Here is a 22500-nt window from a genome sequence, read left to right on the forward strand (position 1 = left end):
GTTGTTGCTGATGTTGTTGATGTTGATGTTGCTGGTATTGATGATGGTGTTGTTGTTGATGTTGTTAATGTATATATATATATATATATATATATATATATATATATATATATATACATATATATACATTTTGTGTGTCCACGTATGTGTCTGTGTTTGTATGTGTGTGCGAGTATGTATGTGCGTGTAAACCAGTCCAAGAATGACTGATTAAGGTCCTAAAATAAAAAAATGATCTATTTTCTCCAGGCATGAACAGGTTATTATTCAATTCAGGACCAAAACACTTTCCAAAATAATGTCATGTTTATAAATAAATTCAATTATGGATCTATTTATAAGCATGATATATATGTATGATACACCTATCTGTACTTTATGTAGTTGTACTTGCACGTATGTACATTATAAGAGAGTACGTTATAAACAAATACGTTATAAACAGATACGTTATAAACAGATACGTTATAAACAGATACATTATAAACGTTCACTTTCCAAATGTACGTACGTACCCAAATCGATTTGTATACTTTAGAAGGCATATAGGGAAGTGTTTTTAGACATGCCTAAGTTTGTCTAGTCTATATACCGTTGAGGTTGTGTATGTAGGCATGTGTCGTGTTCAAAGTGCGATTCGATGTATATGCAAATGCGGGTGGCTGTTGGTTTGCATTTGAAGAATTTAATTCAGCAACTGCCTAATCTCTTTGGGTTCTTTCTTTTAGCCTTGTTTTTAGTTCTGTTCTATAATTTGTTTCGTGATTTGTGTTTTGCATTTTCTTTCTTATCATTAAAACAGGCGAAAAAAGGTAACATTTTCCAAATTTCATAAAGGTGCAACTCGGGGAAAAAAACTCCGAATTATGTATACACCTACCTACCTACTACAATCCGAATAACTTTTTAACATTAATTAGAAATATGTGCAACAAATGAGAAAGTTAATGAGAAAAATATCAACAACAACAACATTAACAACAAACATAATAACAACATTAACAACAACAACATTAACAACAATAACAACAACAACATTAACAACAAACATAATAACAACATTAACAACAACAACATTAACAACAATAACAACAACAACATTAACAACAAGCATAATAACAACATTAACAACAACAACATTAACAACAATAACAACAACAACATTAACAACAACAACAATCTACAATTACAACGACAACAACAACAAAAACGAAAACATGATCTCCATTTCATTTATGGCCATCTCAAACAGTTTTACGATAGAAAAACATTGTCTATTGCATGTTTCTCCCGCCAAAAATATTAATAATAATAATAAAAATAACAAAATTAATAACAATAATAACTAATAATTAATTAATAGTAGTAAGTATAATAACTCTTATTATATTAAGTATTTTATCTTTTTTCATTTTTATTCAAAATTTTCCGTCAATCACTCACTGTTTATTTAATATCTGCTTAATCCACGTTTTCAAATCTTTCAACGAAGCATCGTATCGTATCGAATCGGTTTGTTTTAAAATATATGCGAATGGCCAGAGGATTGGCAGATGGTATTCAATACCAACAAATTGCATTACACATATGGAAGCGAACAACAAGGCAGACGTATTCAAACTTGGAGACACACCACTAAAATATGTAGAAGAGGAAAAGGATCTAGGGGTGATAATTCATCGGAATGGTAAGGTGGCACGGCAATGCAAACAGGACTTTGGGTATGATAAAAAGAATAGTAAAGAGCAGAGATGTGATTGTCATATTGAACCTATGCTCGAGAATATTCAAAGGATAGCAACGAGAATGATGAAGGAGTGTCGCAGTATGCCATATGAAGGCAGATTAAACGTTTGTGGATTAGCAACATTAGAAACAGAAGGAAAATAAGAGGAGATTTGATTCAGGCATACAAAATCATCACTGTGAAGGAGAATTTGGAATCAGTGAAATTTTTTGAGCTTAATACAAACAGTAAAACAAGAGGGCAATATTCAACAATATAACAAGTGTAAGATCTTTATAAAAACTCGAGATTGATAAAGCAAAAATTTTTCAGCTGCAGAGTTGTCAACGAGTGGAACAAACTTGGAGATGAAATAATATGCCTTAGTTTTTTAGTCTTCTTGATTCACTGTAAAAAATCTTTGTTATGTTATGTTATGTTATTGTTAGATGGTTTTGTTTCGTGTTGCAACGATATACCATTGTACTGTACATATATTACTGTGTGACATCGTTGAGTGTGTTGTGTCGTATGGGATTGTATTGTTGGTTGGAATTGTAATGTATTGTAATGTGTTGTATTGTATTGTATTGTAATATGTTGTATTGTATTGTAATGTGTTGTATTTTATTGTATTTTATTGTATTGTATCTGATACAAAAAAACTTACCCTCTATAAATCAAATAAAACAAATTTGTCCTTAAATAAATACGTGTTTATTGCTTTCGGAAATATTGAATCTCTCTCCTTTTCTCTCTCTCTCTCTCTCTCTCTCTCTCTCTCTCTCTCTCTACATAAATACATATTTTCATTGATTGCATAAATAATAAATGCTATTGTTCTGGATTATAACAAATCATGATAGAAATTAAAAGTCACGAATGAATTTACTATGTTGAAAATGAATGAATGAATGAAAGAACGAACGAACGAATGAATGAATGAAAGAACGAACGAACGAATGAATGAATAAAACAAGGAGGGAATTTTTATCACCAGATAGAAGTGTGAATGAATGGATGAAAAGAATGATAAAATGCAAAACGAACAAAAGAATGAATGGATAAATGAAAATATACAAAAACGAATGAATGATTGAATGATTGATTGAATAAATGAATGAATAAAAGAATGAAAACAATGAAGAACGGAAAAATAAAGTGCATACATTAATTCTACAACGGTAATAAATTTTGTGAAAATTAGACAGAAAGGCAAACGTTTGAACTCAAATTTATGAATAATTAAGTAAGAATGCATAATTCAACTATCTAAAAATTAAAAAACTCCATTACTATAGCACATAATAAAATATAATCTGATGTGATTGCACATAATGTGTCTTGAAGTATTGTGATAACTGTAATGTAATCTAACATAAGATGATGTGATGTGGCTCGATGTGGCGCGGTGTGGCGGGGTGTGGCGAGGTGTATATTGAATTGCGTTTGGATGTTGTGCCGTTAAATTAGGATTGTATCTAGGTTCTCTACACTTTGGAGAGTTTTTTGTATAGGATGTTGGCTTTTAGTAAAGAAATTTGTTTTTAAATTTCGTCCATGCTACTATTATTACCAACAAACTAATCTTATGGTCATAATTATTTTTATGGTCATCGTTAATATTATATGAGCAGATGATGATTGGATGAGCACAACTAGCATTTTAATAATAATACTTCACTTACTTGTTCACTCACTCACTCACTCACTCACTCACTCACTCACTCACTCACTCACTCACTCACTCACTCACTCACTCACTCACTCACTCACTCACTCACTCACTCACTCACTCACTCACTCACTCACTCACTCACTCACTCACTCACTCACTCACTCACTCACTCACTCACTCACTCACTCACTCACTCACTCACTCACTCACTCACTCACTCACTCACTCACTCACTCACTCACTCACTCACTCACTCACTCATTTACAACGAACAAAATGCAAAACACCCACGCCTTCTTTATTCTCATAGAAACTATCATATGTTTGCTCATTTTTCAAACTATTTCAGGTGCAAATCGGCAAGGACTAAGGGAGACAAAAACCTAAAACCGCATCCTGTTTGCCTCCGCTAATGAAATGCCAAAACGCCCAACAGCCTTCTAAGAATTCATCAACAATTTTCGCAAAAATAAAAACAAAAAGTAGATAATTTTCTGACAAAACAGTTAATCTAAATGACATTCAAAACATAGACTAGCTACATATTTAAACATTTTTTTTAAATTCTAGCAAATTAGTAGTAGTAGTAATAGTAGTAGCAGCAGTAATCGTAGAAGTAGTAGTAGTAACGATAGTAATAGCGGTAATAGTGTAGTAGTAGTAGTAGTAGTAGTAGTAGTAGTAGTAGTAGTAGTAGTAGTAGTAGTAGTAGTAGTAGTAGTGGTAGTAGCAGTAGTAGTAGTAGTAGTAATAGTAGTAGTAGTGGTAGTAGTAGCAGTAGCGGCAGATATTTTTTGCCCACCTCCACATCAAAATTCTGTTGAATCATTTTAACGAGAATTTTTAACAAGAATTTGTCATTTCAAATTCCAGAAAACTTCGAAATTTAATTCAAAAATAATTTCTCTACACTTTCATGTTCTGTACTTTCAAAATTATTTCTATTCTGAAAATGTTTCCAAAATTATTTTCCAAAACCATTTAAAAGTAATGCAACGTTAACTACTACATAATTGCAAACTCTATTAGCACGGCCACTAAAACAGCAAGTAAAGCTGCTTCAACTGCTACTAATACTGCTGTTAGTACTGCTTTTACTACTTATAGTACTATTATAAAATTCATGTTACTACTACAGCAAATTCTACCATTACTACTTCTAGAAATATTTTTATTTCCTAGAACTAATATTTTTACTAGCAGCATTACTGCTACATCCGCTGCTACTCTTACTACTACTACTATTAAAATGGTACCACTACTGCTTCTACTCTGCTGCTAGTACTACTACTACTACTGTTACTACTACAACAACAACAGCAACAACAACAACAACTACTACTACTAATACTAATACTTTGGCATTGTTGTCACTTTTATTTCCAAAGGTATCAACTGAAAAAAAATTCAGAATTTTACACGAAGCATGAACGCGTAAACTTCAATTAAGAATGCACATTTGGATTGGTTTGTTTTATTTTTATGTCTTGTATAGGTGTTTGTTTTGTTTGCTTAAACTATTTGATGTTTGATACTGGTTCTTTGTATTTAACATGTGTTTTTATGTTGTTTCATCACTTATTTACATTTTTATGTGCTTGTATGCTTTTTGTATTCGTATTGTTATGCATGTATTTGTGTGTTTTGAGTATCTTCATGTTTTTAGCTTGACAGTAGTAGTAGCAGCAGTAGTAGTAGCCGCAGTAGTAGTGGTAGCTGTAGTAGCAGTAGTAGTAGTAATACGGTAGTAGTAGTAGTAGTAGTAGCAGTAGTAGTAGTAGTAGTAGCAGCAGTAGTAGGGGTGGTAGATGTTTTATAAAAGTGAATACAATGTTGAATAAGATTACTACAAAATTGACAATACTATTAGTATTTTGGTTCATTAATGCACTAATCAAAGAAGAATACGATGCCATGTTTCTGCAGAAGTTTTCAGAGAAGATTTTGTTGATGTTGTTTTTTAGTTGTTTAGGTTGTCAATAAACAATAAAAAGGTTTGTTTGTTTGTTTGTTCTTTTGTTTGGTCTATTGATTGTTTGTTTGCATGTTTGTTTATTTGTCTGTTCAGTGAGATACATGTCTGCAAGTTTTTTTAAATATGCATATGTTCGAATGATTATATTTTTCTCTCATTATTATTTTCAAACATTCATTAATTGTTTTTTTGTCATTCGAGTATGTTTGAAAAAAAATAATTCATCCAATAACTACTGCTACTACTACTGCTTTTAATACTACACCCACTACTGCTGCTACTACTACTGCTACTACCACAACTACTGCTACTAATGAAAAAATTGTATGAAAAAATTTTAAAAACCATCTCTTGGCAGTGAAATAATTATGCAACTTTGTGAAAATTCAATTTAAAAATTCACTTCCATCTTGAAACATTTTCCTAGATAGAAAATTTTTTCAAGATATCTAATTAATTCATGAGCAATTTTTTGAGTAATTATCTTTGTGGCAGTGTAGTAGTTGTTGTAGTAGCAGTCAGTAGTAGCAGTAGTTGTAGTAGCAGCAGCAGCAGTGGAAGTAGTAATGAAAGCAGTAGTAGTCGTCTTTATTACAAATGCTATAATAGTAATAATTAAACTTCGATGGTAATGAAGAATAAATGAAGATGACAAAAATGGATGACAACGACGAAGATGGTGATGATGAGGATTAGTGATGATGATGATGATGATGATGAGGATGATGATGATGATGAAGACACACCACTCAACGACACACCACTCGACGACACCATACATGACGATATGCCACACACGACGACACGCTAAACCACACGACGACACGCCAAACCACACGACGACTCGCCAAACCACACGCCACACCAGACGGCAAACTCACGAGTCAGCTGCAACGGAAGACTGCCTGGAGACATTGGACCGGTTCGGACTGCCGATATCAAACTCCTCATTGTCAAAAAGACAGCGATTGAAAAATGAATCCCTCCTATAGGAAGAGGATCCTCCTCGTTCCGGAAATCCGTCGTTGGACGGGAGTGTCAGGATCGAGTAGGCGCGGCTTGACGGATGATTGACAGGTATTGGGGAGGACGATTGCGGTGGTTTTTTGTGGCTTTTGTTGTGTTTTGCGTTCGTCGTCGCCGTCGTAGCAGCGGAAGTAGCTTGGGTTGTTGCGATTGCTGAAGTTATGGTGAATCTGTAGTGGCGTTTAAAATTATTTTATTGTTATTATATCGTTTTATTATTAATATCATTATTATTATTATTAATTATATTATTATTATGACAAATCGGAACATTAAAAAGAAAAAAATTACACGTGGTCAAAGCCCCATTTATGAAAGTAAGTCAACTTCTGTCGCCTTGTCAGTAATTTCTATCTATCTAAAAAACAAATTAAGGCATCTATGTGTATGTGTGTGTGTGTGTATTTATGTGTGTATGTGTGTGTATCTATGTGTGGCTGTGTGAATGTGTGGATGTGTATGTATGTGTGGATGTGTGAATGTATGGGTATGTGGGTGTATGTGTATGTATGTGTGGATGTGTATGTGTGTTTATCTTTGTGTGATTGTGTGAATGTATGTGTATGTATGTGTGGGTGTGGGTGTTTGTGTGTGCCTGCACCCGTAACCCACCACACACAAATGTTCTTCCTTTGTTTGTTGAAATTTATAAGGCGGCATTGTTCACAGCTAAATATGATAGATAAAAATAAATAAAAATAAATAAATAAAAATAAATAAAAATCAATAGCTGAGAGATTGAATATTTGTAACAGACAAACAAACAAACAAACAAATGAATGAATAGAATAGAATAGATACAGATACAGATAGAGATGAAACACTGACTACGTTATGAAAAATGACGAAAGAGACAGTTATTGCAGGTCAAACACTCACGATATCTTTTCATCTCTCCCTCTCTCTCTCTCTCTCTCTCTCTCTCTCTCCTTATGATCTCTACGCATATTATTATTATTTATTTATTTATATTTTTATTTATATTTTTATAAAAATTATTCTTATTATTGTTAATATTGATTGCGCTGAAGCTATTAGTGTTAATAATAATAATATTATATAATAGTAGTAATAGTAGTAGTAGTAGTAATAGTAGTAGTAGTAGTAGTGGTAGTAGTAGTAGTAGTAGTAGTAGTAGTAGTAGTAGTAGTAGTAGTAGTAGTAGTAGTAGTAGCAGTAGCAGCAGTAGTAGAGTAAAATTGCTGATTTTAAAAGCAAATTTAAGCAAATCATTTTCATTCAAACGCGTAACACCTACATTTGGAGAAAAAAGTGTGTGTTGATGTACCACACAACATATATATCACTTTGTGTGTTTGTATATGTGTGTACGCTCATGTGTATGTATATCTGTTTGTGTGTGTTTGTGTGTGTTTGTGTGTGTGTTTGTGTGTATGTATGTGTTACATTCATACTTTTATTAGCGGATATAACCATTTATTTCGTGAAGAGCTATCCAGAGAGTGCTTTTTTAATGTTGTGTTTAATGATTTTAATGTGTTGGTTATGTTGGCGTCAAATGTAGCCCTAGTGCAATTCAAATTGGGACCAGGTATCTACCTATAGACATGTAATATGGCTATAGTTATTATTATTATTATCATAATTATTTTTATTATTATCATAATTATTAATCTATAGTTTTGAAATCTTTGAAAATGACGTCACGAAAACAAATGAGTTGACGTGTATGTTTTTAATGAGGAACAAACAACAAACAAACAATGAAACGCGGTCCGACAAACATTCTCCCTTCAGTACGGCTCAAGTTTTTTTTTCAGCTATAATAATTATTGAATTATTTAACTATAATAATTATTGAATTATTCTTGAATTCTGGTTATAATTCACAATTCACCTATTTCAAACAAAGACAGGTAACGTTTAACGTCATAGTCAGTACGGGCGGCGCTAACACCATAATCAGTAACAGTACCACCAGTAGTAACGAGAGTACCAGCAGCTGTAGTAGTAGCTGTAGTAGCAGCAAAAGGTATCGGATAGACATATTCAGTGGATCTACGGTTGGCGTCTGATCTTGCGAGCCATCAATCAGAAAAAAGGTTTTATTTTTGGCTGTTCATGAAATTAATCATTCGTTCTTTCAACTTTCGTTCCTTCATTCATTTCATTCATTTAATTCATTCTTTTGTTTGCTCAGTCACTCATCATTTCTTTCACGTATTCTATTAGATTCAAGCAAAATCTCTCAATTATTGTAGTTTCAATTAATTTATTATCAACACCAAAGCTAATTAAGCAATTGAGCAGTTTCATTTTCAAACCCCTTGTAAAGGACAAAGTTTTGATAAGGTCTATAGTTAAATCATGCAAAGTTTGTTTGTGTGTGTGTGCGTACGTTGTGTGTGTGTGCGTAAGTTGTGTGTGTATTTGTGTGTGTGTGGGATTGTGGGTACGTGTGTATGAATGTGTATGAATGTGTATCCATCAATATGCGCCTACCTACCTACCTACCACCATAGAAACAAAAATTTGTACAACAAAGCAGCAAATGATCATTTATCATTCAGTACTGCACCGCAAACCAAATTTTCACATTCATTTATTATATTTCCAACCTCTGCTAGAGTCTCCACCAGTGTTTATGAGAAGAAGTTAAGGTGGTTGAAAAATAATTTTTTTTCTCGTAACTCTTGAGAATAAATTTGTTATATACATATAATTATTTATTTGTAGTAAGAAAATTTATTGACATTAGGTCAGTTTTGTAATATTTGTGTTGGAAGTTTTTTTTAACGTATGTAGCTATATGAGTTCAGAAAAAAACGCCAGACCTATGCGTAAAATTTGCGTGTAACAATGATAAAACAGTTTTAACAACTTTACAGAAAAACAATCTCAATGAATAAAATGATTTTCAAATAAAAATAACAGAAAATAACTATTTAAAATAAATAAATAAAAAAAATATTTGATGATAATATTATGGATAGTGATTCTAGTTTGAAACAATTTTGTCATAAATTCGTGCCGGTTTCCGTTTAGTATATGTACAGTACATGTTTGCATAGCGGCATATACTGGGGTAGTTGTTGTTGGCTGTTGTTGGCTGTTGGTTGTTGTATCTATGGGACAGAAATGGTAGTAATTATGTACATTATACACACGCACACACATTCGCACACACATTTACACACATACACACACAAACACAAACATATTCACACACGCATACACGCATGCATTAACGAACGCACACAAAAACGCAGGCATAACGCATGGTGTCTATTCCATAACACTGTTCATAAATCAATGCCTGTTTCAGTGTATGTGTGTTTGTGTGTGTATGTGTGTGTTTGTATTTATGGGTATTTGTGCAAACTTACTTATACATACGTGCAAAAACATGGGTACACGAAATTTGCGTGTATAATTGGTGCACATACACGCATACGTTTTATGCGTGTGTCTGTTAAGTCGGCGTACCTACGCATCCAGAGATAGTAACTAGATGAGTTAAGTATTTGCAGATGGGATATCATTGATAGGAGGCTGGCTTCTCCCAGTTCTCATCTTGCGCTATTTTTCTACAATAAACATCGTAAAGCATTTCTCTGCTACCTGTATTTGCGCGCATGCGTGTACGCAAGTTTTTGTAGAAGCTAAGGAAATGGGTTAATTTGATTTAGACAGTATCTTCAGCATTTTGTCATTGAATTATAAGTACCTAAACATTTGCTTGAACGTTACGGATAAATATGCAAACACACACACAAACACACACACACAAACACAAACACACAAACATACGTGCGCTCATAACTGTCAATAATATTTCATTTCTAATACAATCATAATAATCATAATACTTTCATAATAAATAATCATAATAATGACCAAAACGACATGCAGTTGTACGAGTTAGATGAATGGATGTACGTTCGTCGTCATTCACTCTTGAAATATTTTTTTTCTTTTCCATTTTTTTCCAGCTTTACATTCAGGAACAGCAAATGTTCCTTCGTTAGATGATGCTGTCGTCATCAAAAATAATTCCATCACATTGAAACGTTCAGACATTTCGCTGCATAACTTGAGCTGCACTGAGTTGTTCTGATGTTTTCATATGCAATCAAGGACAGAGCACTCAACCATCCACTCAGATATCATTCTACTTAGATTTTTAAAACATTACGCTACGCCAGCCAGGGGTGGCCAACTACGGACCGCATGCGGCCCGCGGAGCTATTTTATGCGGCCCCGCGAGGCACTGTTCGACAAAAAAGGGTCGTCAGCCAGACATTATGATGAAAAAAGGAGCCACAAATTTTACAAAAATTCTCCTCGGATCGAAAAACTTTGCTATTTAAGTACATGTGCGGCCCTTCAAAGGTAAAATAGTTCTCAATGCGGACCTCGCAGCAAAAAATTTGCCCACTCATGATTTAGGACAATTTCAGTAGTAACTAATGAATATTTGAAAAATAAATAGATAAACAATAAGAAAAAAGAAAAAATATGTAGAAGAGCCACAATTGGCTAATTGTGTGGAAGGAAAATTGTGTCTGAAAATCATTTTTCACTATTGCATGTTTGAAAAATTGTCTAGTTACACACACACACACACACACAAACATGTACTTCTTCTACCCATCTAATTATTTTCTTATTTTTGTATTCATACATTTTTTTGTTTCCATTCATTCATTCAGTCATTTATTTTTATTCATCCATTTCTTTTTTTGTCTTTCTTTCTATCTGTCTATTGTTACGTCACATCACATTACATTACATGAACAGCAATACATTACAATAACAACTCTACCCCACAGCAACCCAAACTTTTTTCAACGCTATTATCACAGAGCTAGACTAACACGCTCTCAATTTTAAAAGGTTTTAACAGATGGTACTGGCAAGAATGATACTGCCACCACTGAAATTTTACTTTTAGTATTAATTTTACAATGCTTAGTAACAATTTCAGGACTTTTGGTTAGGGTTTCTCTACTTTAATCAATGATTTTATTACTCTTTTAAGTTATTTAAATACATTTTAAAATGTTTTTAATACTTTTTAAATGGTATTATAACTATTGACATGAATTCCGCCCCTTTTTTAATGATTTTTCTACCACTGCAACTAAATTATTCACTAAAAAACTAGTTTTACAGTCAGTATTTCTACTAAATCTGCCCCAGCTGCCACTACTACTACTACTACTGCTGCTGCTGCTATACTACTATACTACTATTACTACTATTGCTGCTACTACTACTGCTACTACTACTACTACTACAACAACTACTACTACTACTACTGCTGCTGCAACTACTTCTAATACTTTTTTTATCTATTAATTCTATCTTTTGTTCATTCAAGTGCTTGTGCTGTACAATCAACGGAAAAATATTATTTCAAAATTTATTCTTAATCACGTTCAGAAGATTTCAAAAAAAGAGAGAAAAAGAGTGAGAGAGAGAGAGAGAGCAAGAGAAAGTGAGAAAGTTATTTATTTATTCAATTATCTACATTTATGTGTCTGTGATGTCTGTGAATACATGTACGTGTGAGCGCGTGCAAGTGTGTGTGTGTCAACGTGTGAAATGATAATAATGATGGTGGTGGGCTGGATAAATGCGTTATAACATTGTCCAGCGTTCATTTCACTGATCACGAATGCAATTATTTACGTGAATAAAAAATTAGCCATTTGTGTTTGTGTGTGTGTGTGCGTACGCGTGTGTGTATGTGTGTGTGTGTGTAAGTGTGTGTGTATGTGACGGTAGGATAATTTAAGTTTTGATAGCTTAAATGCGTTTTAATTCCCCTTAGGTTATTTTTTCCCATGTTTTATACTGTGAATTTAAGTTTGAAATTCTGTGAACTGTGATGAACTGTGATGAGTTGTATCATGATGATAAGATGATATACTATTCATCCTGATACATCGAGATACTCTATCACAGGCTGTTTTATCTGTAGTTCATAAGAAATTGTAAGTTGGTTATAAAAGTCCTAATTTTTAGAAAAAATTGTTTGATTTTCAAACGGGGCAAAAAATGAATTACCTTTAAAAATCGTAAAAATTTGAGAAAAAAATTTGAAAAATTGCTCTAACTAAATAATCAAAAAGCTGAGAAACTAATTGATTGATGAATGGATGGTGATTTTTCTAGAGTGATTGATTGCCTAGTGAATTGAACGAATGAAAGAAAGCATTTAGAAAGACTGGTGCATGTTCGACTTTGCAAATGTATTTGATTGTATGCGTGTATTTCTCTGTATGGACGTGTATGTGTGTGTGTGCATGCGTGTGTATGTATGTGTGTGTGTGTGTGTATGTATGTATGTGTGTATGTGTGTGTGTGTGTGTGTGTGACCAGACATGTCAATCGTCATTTTCAAACAGATGGGTATGTATTTTTAGTAATAACAGTTGGTGGTATAGTATCAATTTAGGGTTAAAGTTTGTGTCTAGTATATTTAAAACCGTTATTAGCGTTCTTTACAATAATTCAGAACCAAAACAACTTTAGAACATTACACCTTTACTCCTTTACAACGTTACAACGTGTTACAAAAAAAAAATGAAGGGACGCAAATATGAAGTGCCATCCTTCAAACTCTTATGAGCCGATATTTTTACCTCTTTTATGTGACACTCGTCATTCTTTCTTTCATTCTTTCTTTCATTCTTTCTTTTATTCATTCTTTTATTCATTCTTTCTTTCATTCTACCCTTCCATCTATATTTATTCTTTTATTTATATACCTCCTTTCGACTTTCTTATGCGAGCTGCTTACAAACGTCATAACGTCCGGCGCATTTCTTCAGTAAATACTCATTAACCTGGAGTATTTGAGAAGTATTTTATTATTTTATATTTCTGATAAATACGACGACGATGATGATGATGCTGATGATGACGATGATGCTGATAATGATGATGACGAGGCCGATGATGGTGATAATAATGACGATGATGATAATGATGATGATGATGACGATGGTGATAATGATGACGATGTTGGTGATAAAGATGATGATGACGATGATGATGACGATGATGATGATGATGACGATGATGGCAAGCATTAGTATGCGTTGTCATATTTCCCGCCATTTCTACAGGCGACAGAAGTACGATAAAACATTTAAAAATTAGCTTAGCAGGCACAAGAGTAAGAATGTCATCATCATCCTTATCATCTTCAACATCGCCATCTCCAACCAACATCATCATAACCATTATCATCTCCATCGTCGTCGTCATCTTCATCTCCATAATTTCTCCATCCTCCTTCCAGATGAACTCCATGTACATGCAGCCACCAATGCACCATGCATCATCATATGCTTCCTCTCGTTTCCCCGATCAGATGAACAACATCTCCAACAACCCCTACCATCTCCAACAACAACAACAACAACAATTCATGCAACAACAATTTATGCAACAGCAACAACAGCAACAATTTTTTCAGCAGCAGCAGCAGCAACGTCTGCAACAGCAGCAACAATTAACTCAAGCGATGAACGGACAACGACCCTCCATATTCTCCCTTCAGAATGCAATGAACCTACAGTACAACAACATGAACAACTCGAGGCCTCAACCCTCTCAGCAGAGCATGTTCAGTTGTAACATGCTCAGATATTCTCAGCCGCAACAACAGCCGCAACAACAACCGCAACAAAACCCGCAACAAACTGCTCAAATTAACAGGCGAGGAATGAATCCTTTAGAAATGGCGGTCAAGCAGCAAAAAATGCACGACGAGTTTCAGCAGCAACTCTTGCAGATACAACAACAGCAACAACAACAGCAGTTACAGCAGCAGCAGCAACAGATGCAACTGCAACAACAACAAAATCAGTTAAGCTATGGCAAGCACGTGATGCAACTGCAGCCTGCCTATTTGCACATGATGCAACCGCAGCAGCAACAGTTTCAGCAACAGTTTCAGCAACAGAAACTCCAACTTCAGCAACCAATCAACCCTTACTTACCACAGTCCTCTCATGGATTCAACAGTTACAACGTACAGAACACTGCAACGGACTACTCGCCGCTCTACTACCAGCAACAAATGATCCAGAAACTCCAACAGCAGAAGGATCCCAACAACTTCCGTCAAATCCTGCAGCCACTCAACAGAGGATGATGATGATGGTGATGGGGGTAATGATGATGATGACGATGGTGGTGGTGGTGATGATGATGATGATGGTGATGATGATTTTTAAGATGGCGACGATAACTAAAGTGATGACGATGATGGGCGAGAAATCAAACTGAGCAAAAAAAATTCCGTTAAAACATGACCTAACCACCAATCTTAGCAACAACAACAACAATATCAACAACAGCAACAACAACAACAAGTTGTCTTCAACAAATTTGTTAACATCAACATCGTACCATCAGTAACATGAACAATGACGTTAACATCATCAGCTTAAACAACATCACTAAAGCACACGTTACATCCAAATCACTAAAAACATTTTCAACATCATTAACAAATGAATCACTTAATGACGAAAATTTTCATCAAAAAATTTCTATTCCGCTATTATTGTTACTTATAAGTATTACATATTATGTTTACACTAATACTGGTTGTATGAATTCTACCGAATTGTTGGCACTAATCAATTTTAATTTTATTAATTTTTTTAATTCTTCAAACTTTAACTTGAATAATGCTAACAATTCGATAGAATTCATACAATACTGTATAAAATATGGTCTCCTTCCAACATTAATACGAATATGTACAACATATCAGGCACGCGCATCTGCTAGGAACTATAAAAAAAAAGTGTAGCTCTATACAAATTCAAAATTACGTCACGAAAATAAAATAATCATCTCAAAATGACTTTTTTTTCTAAATAAGAAATCCGTTAAATTTAAAATGAAAATTTCATGTTAGATTATTGTCTAGCAATCCAAAAATGTGTGGGTGTATGAGAGAGATTGAGAGAGAGAGAGAAAAAAGATAGAGAAAGAGAGAGAGAGAGAGAGAGTGTGTGTGTGTATATAACTTATCTTAAATGCATTAATATATATATATATATATATATATATATATATATATATATATATATATATATATATATGTATATGTATATATCCGTAAACATTAATGGCAAATAAAATCTAGAGCAGCCCACAATACACATACCCCTATTCAAATACACACACACACACAAACAAACATATACAAACACACACATATACATTCAGAAGCACAAACATGCGCAATACACATTCCCACACAATGATACATACATTTCGATGTTTATACACGTTAGGAATTAATTTAGTGCTAGGCGCTATTCTGTCTTTCTGCGACAAATAAAAGCCAAGCAAGAAAAAAGCTTATACCAGTTTAGCCTGTTGTGAGCACTTACTGTCGTTCTCTCTCTCTCTCTTTCTCTCTCTCTCTTTCTCTCTTTTTCTCTTTTTTTCTCTCTCTCTATTCTCTTTCTCTCTCTTTCTTCTTTTTCATCTGCTGCTGAGAATATCAATTTTAATTAGTTTGTCGCATTTGACGTTATTTAAAAATATCTTTGTTCGAGTTTCGGCAAGTTGCATGTGTGTGTGTGTCTGTGTGTTTTTGTGTGTATGTGTGTGTGCGTTTGTGTGTGTATATGTGTGTCTGTGTGTGTATCTGTGTGTGTTTGTGTGTATATGTGTGTGTCTGTGTGACTGTGTGTTTGTGTTTGTGTGTGTGTGTGTGTTATGCACTATGCATCATTCACATTATACGTATGTATAGGTAAATATATCATCAAAAATTGGCTTATATATGTATATACGTAGCTGGGTCATCGCTAATATCATTTCCGTGGTCATTCATTGAATACTGGACACGCATCCCAATAAATTATGTATGTATGTATCTTTCACTCTTTCTCTTTTTCTCTTTCTTTCTGTGTGTGTGTGTGTGTGTGTGTGTGTGTGTGTGGTTGTATGTGTGTGTGTGGTTGTTAGTGTGTTTATTTTATTTATTTTTCTATTTTAACTTTACTTTCACGGTGGAATTTTTCTCAATTAGCTTATAATTTTTTTTAAAATCTTTTAAATTAGTCTTAATTGACTGTAGGGAATAAAAAAGTTTCAGATGTCAATATGCAAGTTTGTATATGTGTTTGTATGCGTGTTTGTATGTTTGGTTGTATGTGTGGTTGTATGTTTGTATATTTATATATTTGCTTATATCTTCGTTATTATGTTTGCATCTTTGTTTGTTTGTACATTTGTATCATGTATACTGTTTGTACTTGAGTGAATTATTACATACAATAATGTCCCATACAATTACGGTATTCAATTGTAACTGTATCACATCAGTTACAATTGCACACACACACAGACAGACATACACACACACACAGACAGACATACACACACACACAACACACACACACACACACACACACATGATAACAACACACACTGAAATTTAAATGGTAATGTAAGATAATGTAAGTAATGTATGACGTCACTATTAGTAATTTCAATTTCTAAAGCAACAATTATCTCAGCAGCTTTCCTGCAATATATCCAACTGGTTTGATGCAATTTAAAAGACATACTATGTCAGCAGCGAATATTCTTGTGCGGGTCTGTGAGTACGTGTGTGATTGTTGGTTTGTGTGTGTATGTGTCTATGTGAATACGTGTGTGATTGTGATCTGTGTGTGTTTTTGTAGTGTGTATTTGTGAGAACGTATGTTGATTGTGGTCTCTCTCTCTCTCTCTCTCTCTCTCTCTGTGTGTGTGTGTGTGTGTGGTGTGTGTGTGGTGTGTGTGTGTGCGTGAGCATTATGACATCATCCTACGTCACTCTCAGCTGGTTGTCATAGCGACGACGACCCCAGGGCAACGTGGCAACGGATGGGTGAAGGTTGCAGTGACGAGAATACAAATAAAAATAATTAAATAATAATAATTATCGCAATAATATAAATAACAATAATAAAAACAATAATAATGATAATAATAAGCCTGAATCTAAAAAATCGTCTTCAAAGTTAAATCTTCGACAATGCTCGTTAGCGCTAACACGAAAAATCTTGTTAAGTAATAGGAATAATAAAAAAGAATGAGAAAAATAATTACATACATACTTACATACATGCATGCATACATACATACATACATACTAGACACACCCCTCTCTACTAGACACACCCCTCTCTACTAGACACACCCCTCTCTACTAGACACACCCCTCTCTACTAGACACACCCCTCTCTACTAGACACACCCCTCTCTACTAGACACACCCCTCTCTTCTATATCTACAAAACTCGCCTCAAATTAATCCAGACAAGCGTAAAAATAACAGGTCCTAAAATTTGGACAGAACTTGTACCTCCCCATCTAAGAGCCATCATAAACCTACAACATTTCAAGTCAAAATTCCGTGCTTTTTTATTGACACTGGATCTCGACTCCACCACCTAATATTATATTAAGAATACGTTAGAACAAATGATGCGGATGAATGGTCTTTATGAATGGTTAAACATTTATGTGTTTATATATGTACTGAGCGAACATTTACATAGTTTGATGTCTATATATGTATGACACGAACATTTGCTTATTTATCTTCAATTATTTTTCTGCTTCAGTTATTTTCCTTATTTTATTTCATTAACTATTCATGTATCTACCTGCAGTGGCCACCACAAGACAAACAGTCTTATTCGGTCTCTGCCTATTCAACTTCATAACTTTTATTCACTTATTTGATATGTTGTTGATTATGAATAAAACTTTGAAAATGAAAAATGAAATGAAATACATCATACATGCACACATACATACATACATGCATGCATACATACATACATACATACATACATACATACATACATACATACATACATACATACATACATACATACATACATACATACATACATACATACATACATACATACATACATACATACATACATACATACATACATACATACATACATACATACATACATACATACATACATACATACATACATACATACATACATACATACATACATACAGAGAACGTCATTGAGCCTGGGTTTGCATAGGCACTGATGTGATAGTGTGTGTGTATGTGTGCGTGTGTGTGTATCTGTGTGTGTGGTGTGTGTGAGAGTTTGGAGTGTATACTATATACGTTCTTCTTTTTTTATTATTCACAAAGTCCGCTCGTATTTTTCAAAATTACGGACCGCAGGAATCGCTTTTGAAGAAGATTCATTGTGACGTCAGAAGTGTTGGTGCGTTTTTGTTCCTCTGTCAGTTTGTTTGTCTGTATGTTTGTCGGTTTGTCTCTGTTTGCCGGTATGTCTATCGGTATGTTTGTCGGTATATTTGTCGGTATGTTTGTCGTTTTGCCTCTTTATCTGTTAGTTTATTTTGTTTTTCGCAATCTACTAAGTGCATCTTAAACGTGCGTTTGTACGTTCCTGTACTTCAGTGTACAAGTTTAAAAACATGTTTGTGTATATGTATAAGTGTGTGTGTGGTTGTGTGTGGCTGTGTATGCGCGTGTGTGGTGTGTGTATGGGTGTGTTTGTGTTTGTAAGTAGGTGTGTGTGTGTGTACAACAAGAGTACAACAATTATACAGTACAGCCAATGTACGATAGAGTGTACTTGTGGCATTTTGAAGTTTACAAGATGCAAATTTTCTAGACGGATGTTCACTAATTGGAAGAAGCTTTTGTCAGAGAAAAATTTTTTAAAATTAATTTTGTATAAATTTAATTTTGTCAAAATTTTGATGGGTTGAAATACAAATTTTTCTGTAGCCCAAAGAAATGAGACCCGAAATGTAAAAGAAAATGAAGGATCTTTAAAAAAATTGACGCCTGTTAATATTCATAAAGAAATAAAATAACAATTTAAACCAGTTATAAAAATCAATTTATTTAAAATTCATTTAAGAATATTTAAAGGAATGAAAAAATCGTGAAATAATTGTAATACCAACATTGAAGCTTTCTTATTCTTTGACGCGCTTCTGCTTTCACAAGCACCATCGCAGTTCGTTTCCAAACAAAACTCACAACGACGATTATGATGCTTATGTTGACGTTGTTGTTGATGTTGTTGCTGTGATTTGACATTCGATATTGATGTCACTGCTGAAGATGTAGCTTGCTGTAAGTTTCGTTGCTGAATGTCTTGCTGTCTGATGATTTTTGTTAGTTTTGTCTCGGCGTGAGTTTTAAATAGTCGTTGTCTCAAGCTCGGGCGTTTTGTTTTTGCGAGTTTTGTGGTCGCTTCAGCTGCTGCTGCTGAATCGGTCGAAAAGTAATGTTGTTTTGTTTTTTTATTTTGTTGTTGTTGGTGGTGGTATTGGTTGTTCGGTGTGGCTGAAGATGGTGTGGCGTTAACCGAAGTGATGGCGGTGCATGTGTTGTTTTTGGAAACGTACACCACAAAGTTTTTGCTGTCTTTGATGTAATTCGTTGTTGTTGCAGCACTGTTGCAGTATGTGGTTATTGTCGTTGACGTCGTAACTGCTGCTGCTGCTGCAGTCGATGTTGGCGTTGATGTGGCCGATAGTTTTCTGAAGAGTTTGTTTTTGAAAGAGTTGAAGTAGTTCAGAGATAGCCTGCGGTGTTGAGGTTGTTGTTGTTGTTGAGTTTGTTGTTGCTGTTGTTGTTGAGTTTGTTGTTGTTGTTGTAATTGTTGTTTTTGTACAAACTGTTGTTGGTTTTGTTTGTTTGCTTCTGCCTGTTTGTTGCCTAACTGACCTATCCCAACATCCTCATCTTCTTTCTTCCCAACAACAACGTCATCCTCTCCACAATCTACCTTCTCATCCGTTACCACAATCTCCAATTTTTCGGCATTGTTCGACGAGCCACTACAAGGGTCATCTCTATTTTTAGCCTGACCTCTGTGACCTTCAAACTCTGACCCAACGTCGTGTAGGTCATCCTTAAGGTGAGATTTATAATCGTTAGAGATATTATTGTCTGCGGTACTGTTGAACTCCTCGCTGATGTTGGAGCAATTTTCTAGCGAAGCTTTTGATGGGATTGCTGTTGTCGTTGTTGATGTTGACGACGGTTGATTGTTGTTGTTGTTATTATTATTGTTGTTGTTGATATTATTATTTATTATTGTTATTGTTCTATTATTCGTTACGTCATCGTAATCGTCATCCAAATCGATCGATACGTCACCGTTGAAGTTAGCGTTTGCCTCAAAATAATTATTTTTATTATCGTTGTTGTTGACAATATTATTATTATTATTATTATTATTATTATTATTATTATTATTATTATTATTATTGTTATTGATGTTGTTGTTGTTGTTGTTGAAATTAAGTCTATTTTTCAACCATGACGAGCAATTTGTTCCATCATCGTTGTCATTGGTATTATTATTATTATCATTATTATTATTTCGTTTATTCTCATCATCGCCATCGTCACTGTCGCCATCATCGCCATATTTCTTCTTCGAGCACATGGACTCCCTTAGGTTGCTGAATGCTAGGCCCATGACGACTGTGTTTAGCATTACACGATGATGACGACGATGATGATGACGACGATGATGATGACGATGATGATAGTGATTATTATGATGTTGATGATGATAGTGATTATTATGATGTTGATGATGATAGTGATTATTATGATGTTGATGATGATAGTGATTATTATGATGTTGATGATGATAGTGATTATTATGATGTTGATGATGATAGTGATTATTATGATGATGATGATGTTTATTACGGCGATGACGTTGACGACGATGATGGTGATTTGATAATGGTGATGAAGATTACGTTGTTGTCGATGATGTTTGTATGATGAGGATGATGATGATGATTGTGATGATGATGATTGTAATGATGATGATTGCGATGATGATTGTGGTGGTGATGATGATTGTGGTGGTGATGATGATTGTGGTGGTGATGATGATGGTTGTGATGGTGATGATAATTATGACGTTATTGTTGTTGTTTGTAATGACGATGATGATAACGACGTGTATAATCTTGTTGAAAGCAAACACTTCCTGTTAAATATAAACGAAGACAATGACGTCATAATGACGTACGTGGCAATGAACATACGCTCACAAAAACACACGGGGACACACACACACACACACACACACACACTACTATTTAGTCTTTACAATAGTAATTTTTTTTCTTATATTTTTTTCCGTAAATTCTGAATAAATTTAAAAAATGAAATGCTTAAAATGTGTAATAAACTGAAAATAATAAAGAGTGATTGAATTTCGAAGAAAGAACTTGAAAATAAAGAAGAACACAGCCAAGAAACAACAACAACAGTATAATCTTCATCAACACCATCATCATCAACAACATCAACATTATCATCTTCAACAATATCCTCAACAAAAACAACAGCAACGACAACGACGACAACAACAACAACAAAAACAAAAACAACAAAAACGACAACATCAACAACAACATCAACAAACATATGTGTGGGCGGATTCTATGATAATAATCATTCGAAGGTCTTTTCGTCAGTGAGTGTTTATGTAGGCGTGTTTTTATCTAAAATGATGACGATGGTGATTAGTATTGTGCAATCATTCATTCAATCAATCATTCATTCATTAAATGCATTCATTCATTCATTAAATGTATTCTTTCATTCGTTTGTTCGTTCGTTCGTTCGTTCATTCATTCATTCATTCATTCATTCATTCAATCATTCATTCGTTCGTTCATTCATTCATTCATTCATTCATCGCACCAAACTATAAAAGCCGTTGAATTGAAATGTTTCTTGCTCTGATAAGCATGATGTAAAATCGTGTCGCTGGGCACCGGAAGGAAATAGAAAATAAAACATAGACAAATAAATAAACAAACCGTAGAAAATAGATTAAGCAAAGATAGGTAAACAAACCGTATACATTGAAACAAAGATGTTTCAAGTAAGTTAAACTTTGAAATAAATAAATGAAACAAAACTAAATGAAACTGGAAAAAAAACAGATGTTTATTGTTGTTTTTTTTGTTGCTGTTGCTGCTGCTGTTGAAAACAAACTTATTTTTATCCCGGAAGCACAAGGGAGTCACGTGGACATGCTTATT

General features: G+C 34.0%; 3 protein-coding genes across 3 annotated transcripts; 1 reads left to right on the top strand and 2 right to left on the bottom strand.

Annotated features, from left to right (window-relative positions):
- Nucleotides 1–6256: 6256 nt before the first annotated feature.
- HELRODRAFT_170586 (hypothetical protein) lies at nt 6257–7065 on the bottom strand (the record flags this gene model as incomplete). Its single annotated transcript, XM_009016388.1, has 2 exons — nt 6257–6575; nt 7007–7065. The coding sequence occupies 2 exons, from the start codon at nt 7063–7065 to the stop codon at nt 6257–6259; spliced, it is 378 nt and encodes a 125-aa protein (XP_009014636.1).
- Nucleotides 7066–12755: 5690 nt separating this feature from the next.
- HELRODRAFT_170587 (hypothetical protein) lies at nt 12756–14536 on the top strand (the record flags this gene model as incomplete). The annotated part of the gene is made up of 3 exons (XM_009016389.1): nt 12756–12783; nt 13503–13552; nt 13679–14536. The coding sequence occupies 3 exons, from the start codon at nt 12756–12758 to the stop codon at nt 14534–14536; spliced, it is 936 nt and encodes a 311-aa protein (XP_009014637.1).
- A 1750-nt stretch (nt 14537–16286) lies between these two features.
- On the bottom strand, nt 16287–20906 carry HELRODRAFT_170588 (hypothetical protein; the record flags this gene model as incomplete). Its single annotated transcript, XM_009016390.1, has 4 exons — nt 16287–16313; nt 16953–17009; nt 19041–19104; nt 19378–20906. 4 exons carry the CDS (start codon nt 20904–20906, stop codon nt 16287–16289), a joined length of 1677 nt encoding a protein of 558 aa, XP_009014638.1.
- Nucleotides 20907–22500: the final 1594 nt, after the last annotated feature.

This window comes from Helobdella robusta (assembly GCF_000326865.2).
Source record: "Helobdella robusta unplaced genomic scaffold HELROscaffold_18, whole genome shotgun sequence".
In the NCBI taxonomy this organism is placed as follows: Eukaryota; Metazoa; Annelida; class Clitellata; order Rhynchobdellida; family Glossiphoniidae; genus Helobdella; species Helobdella robusta.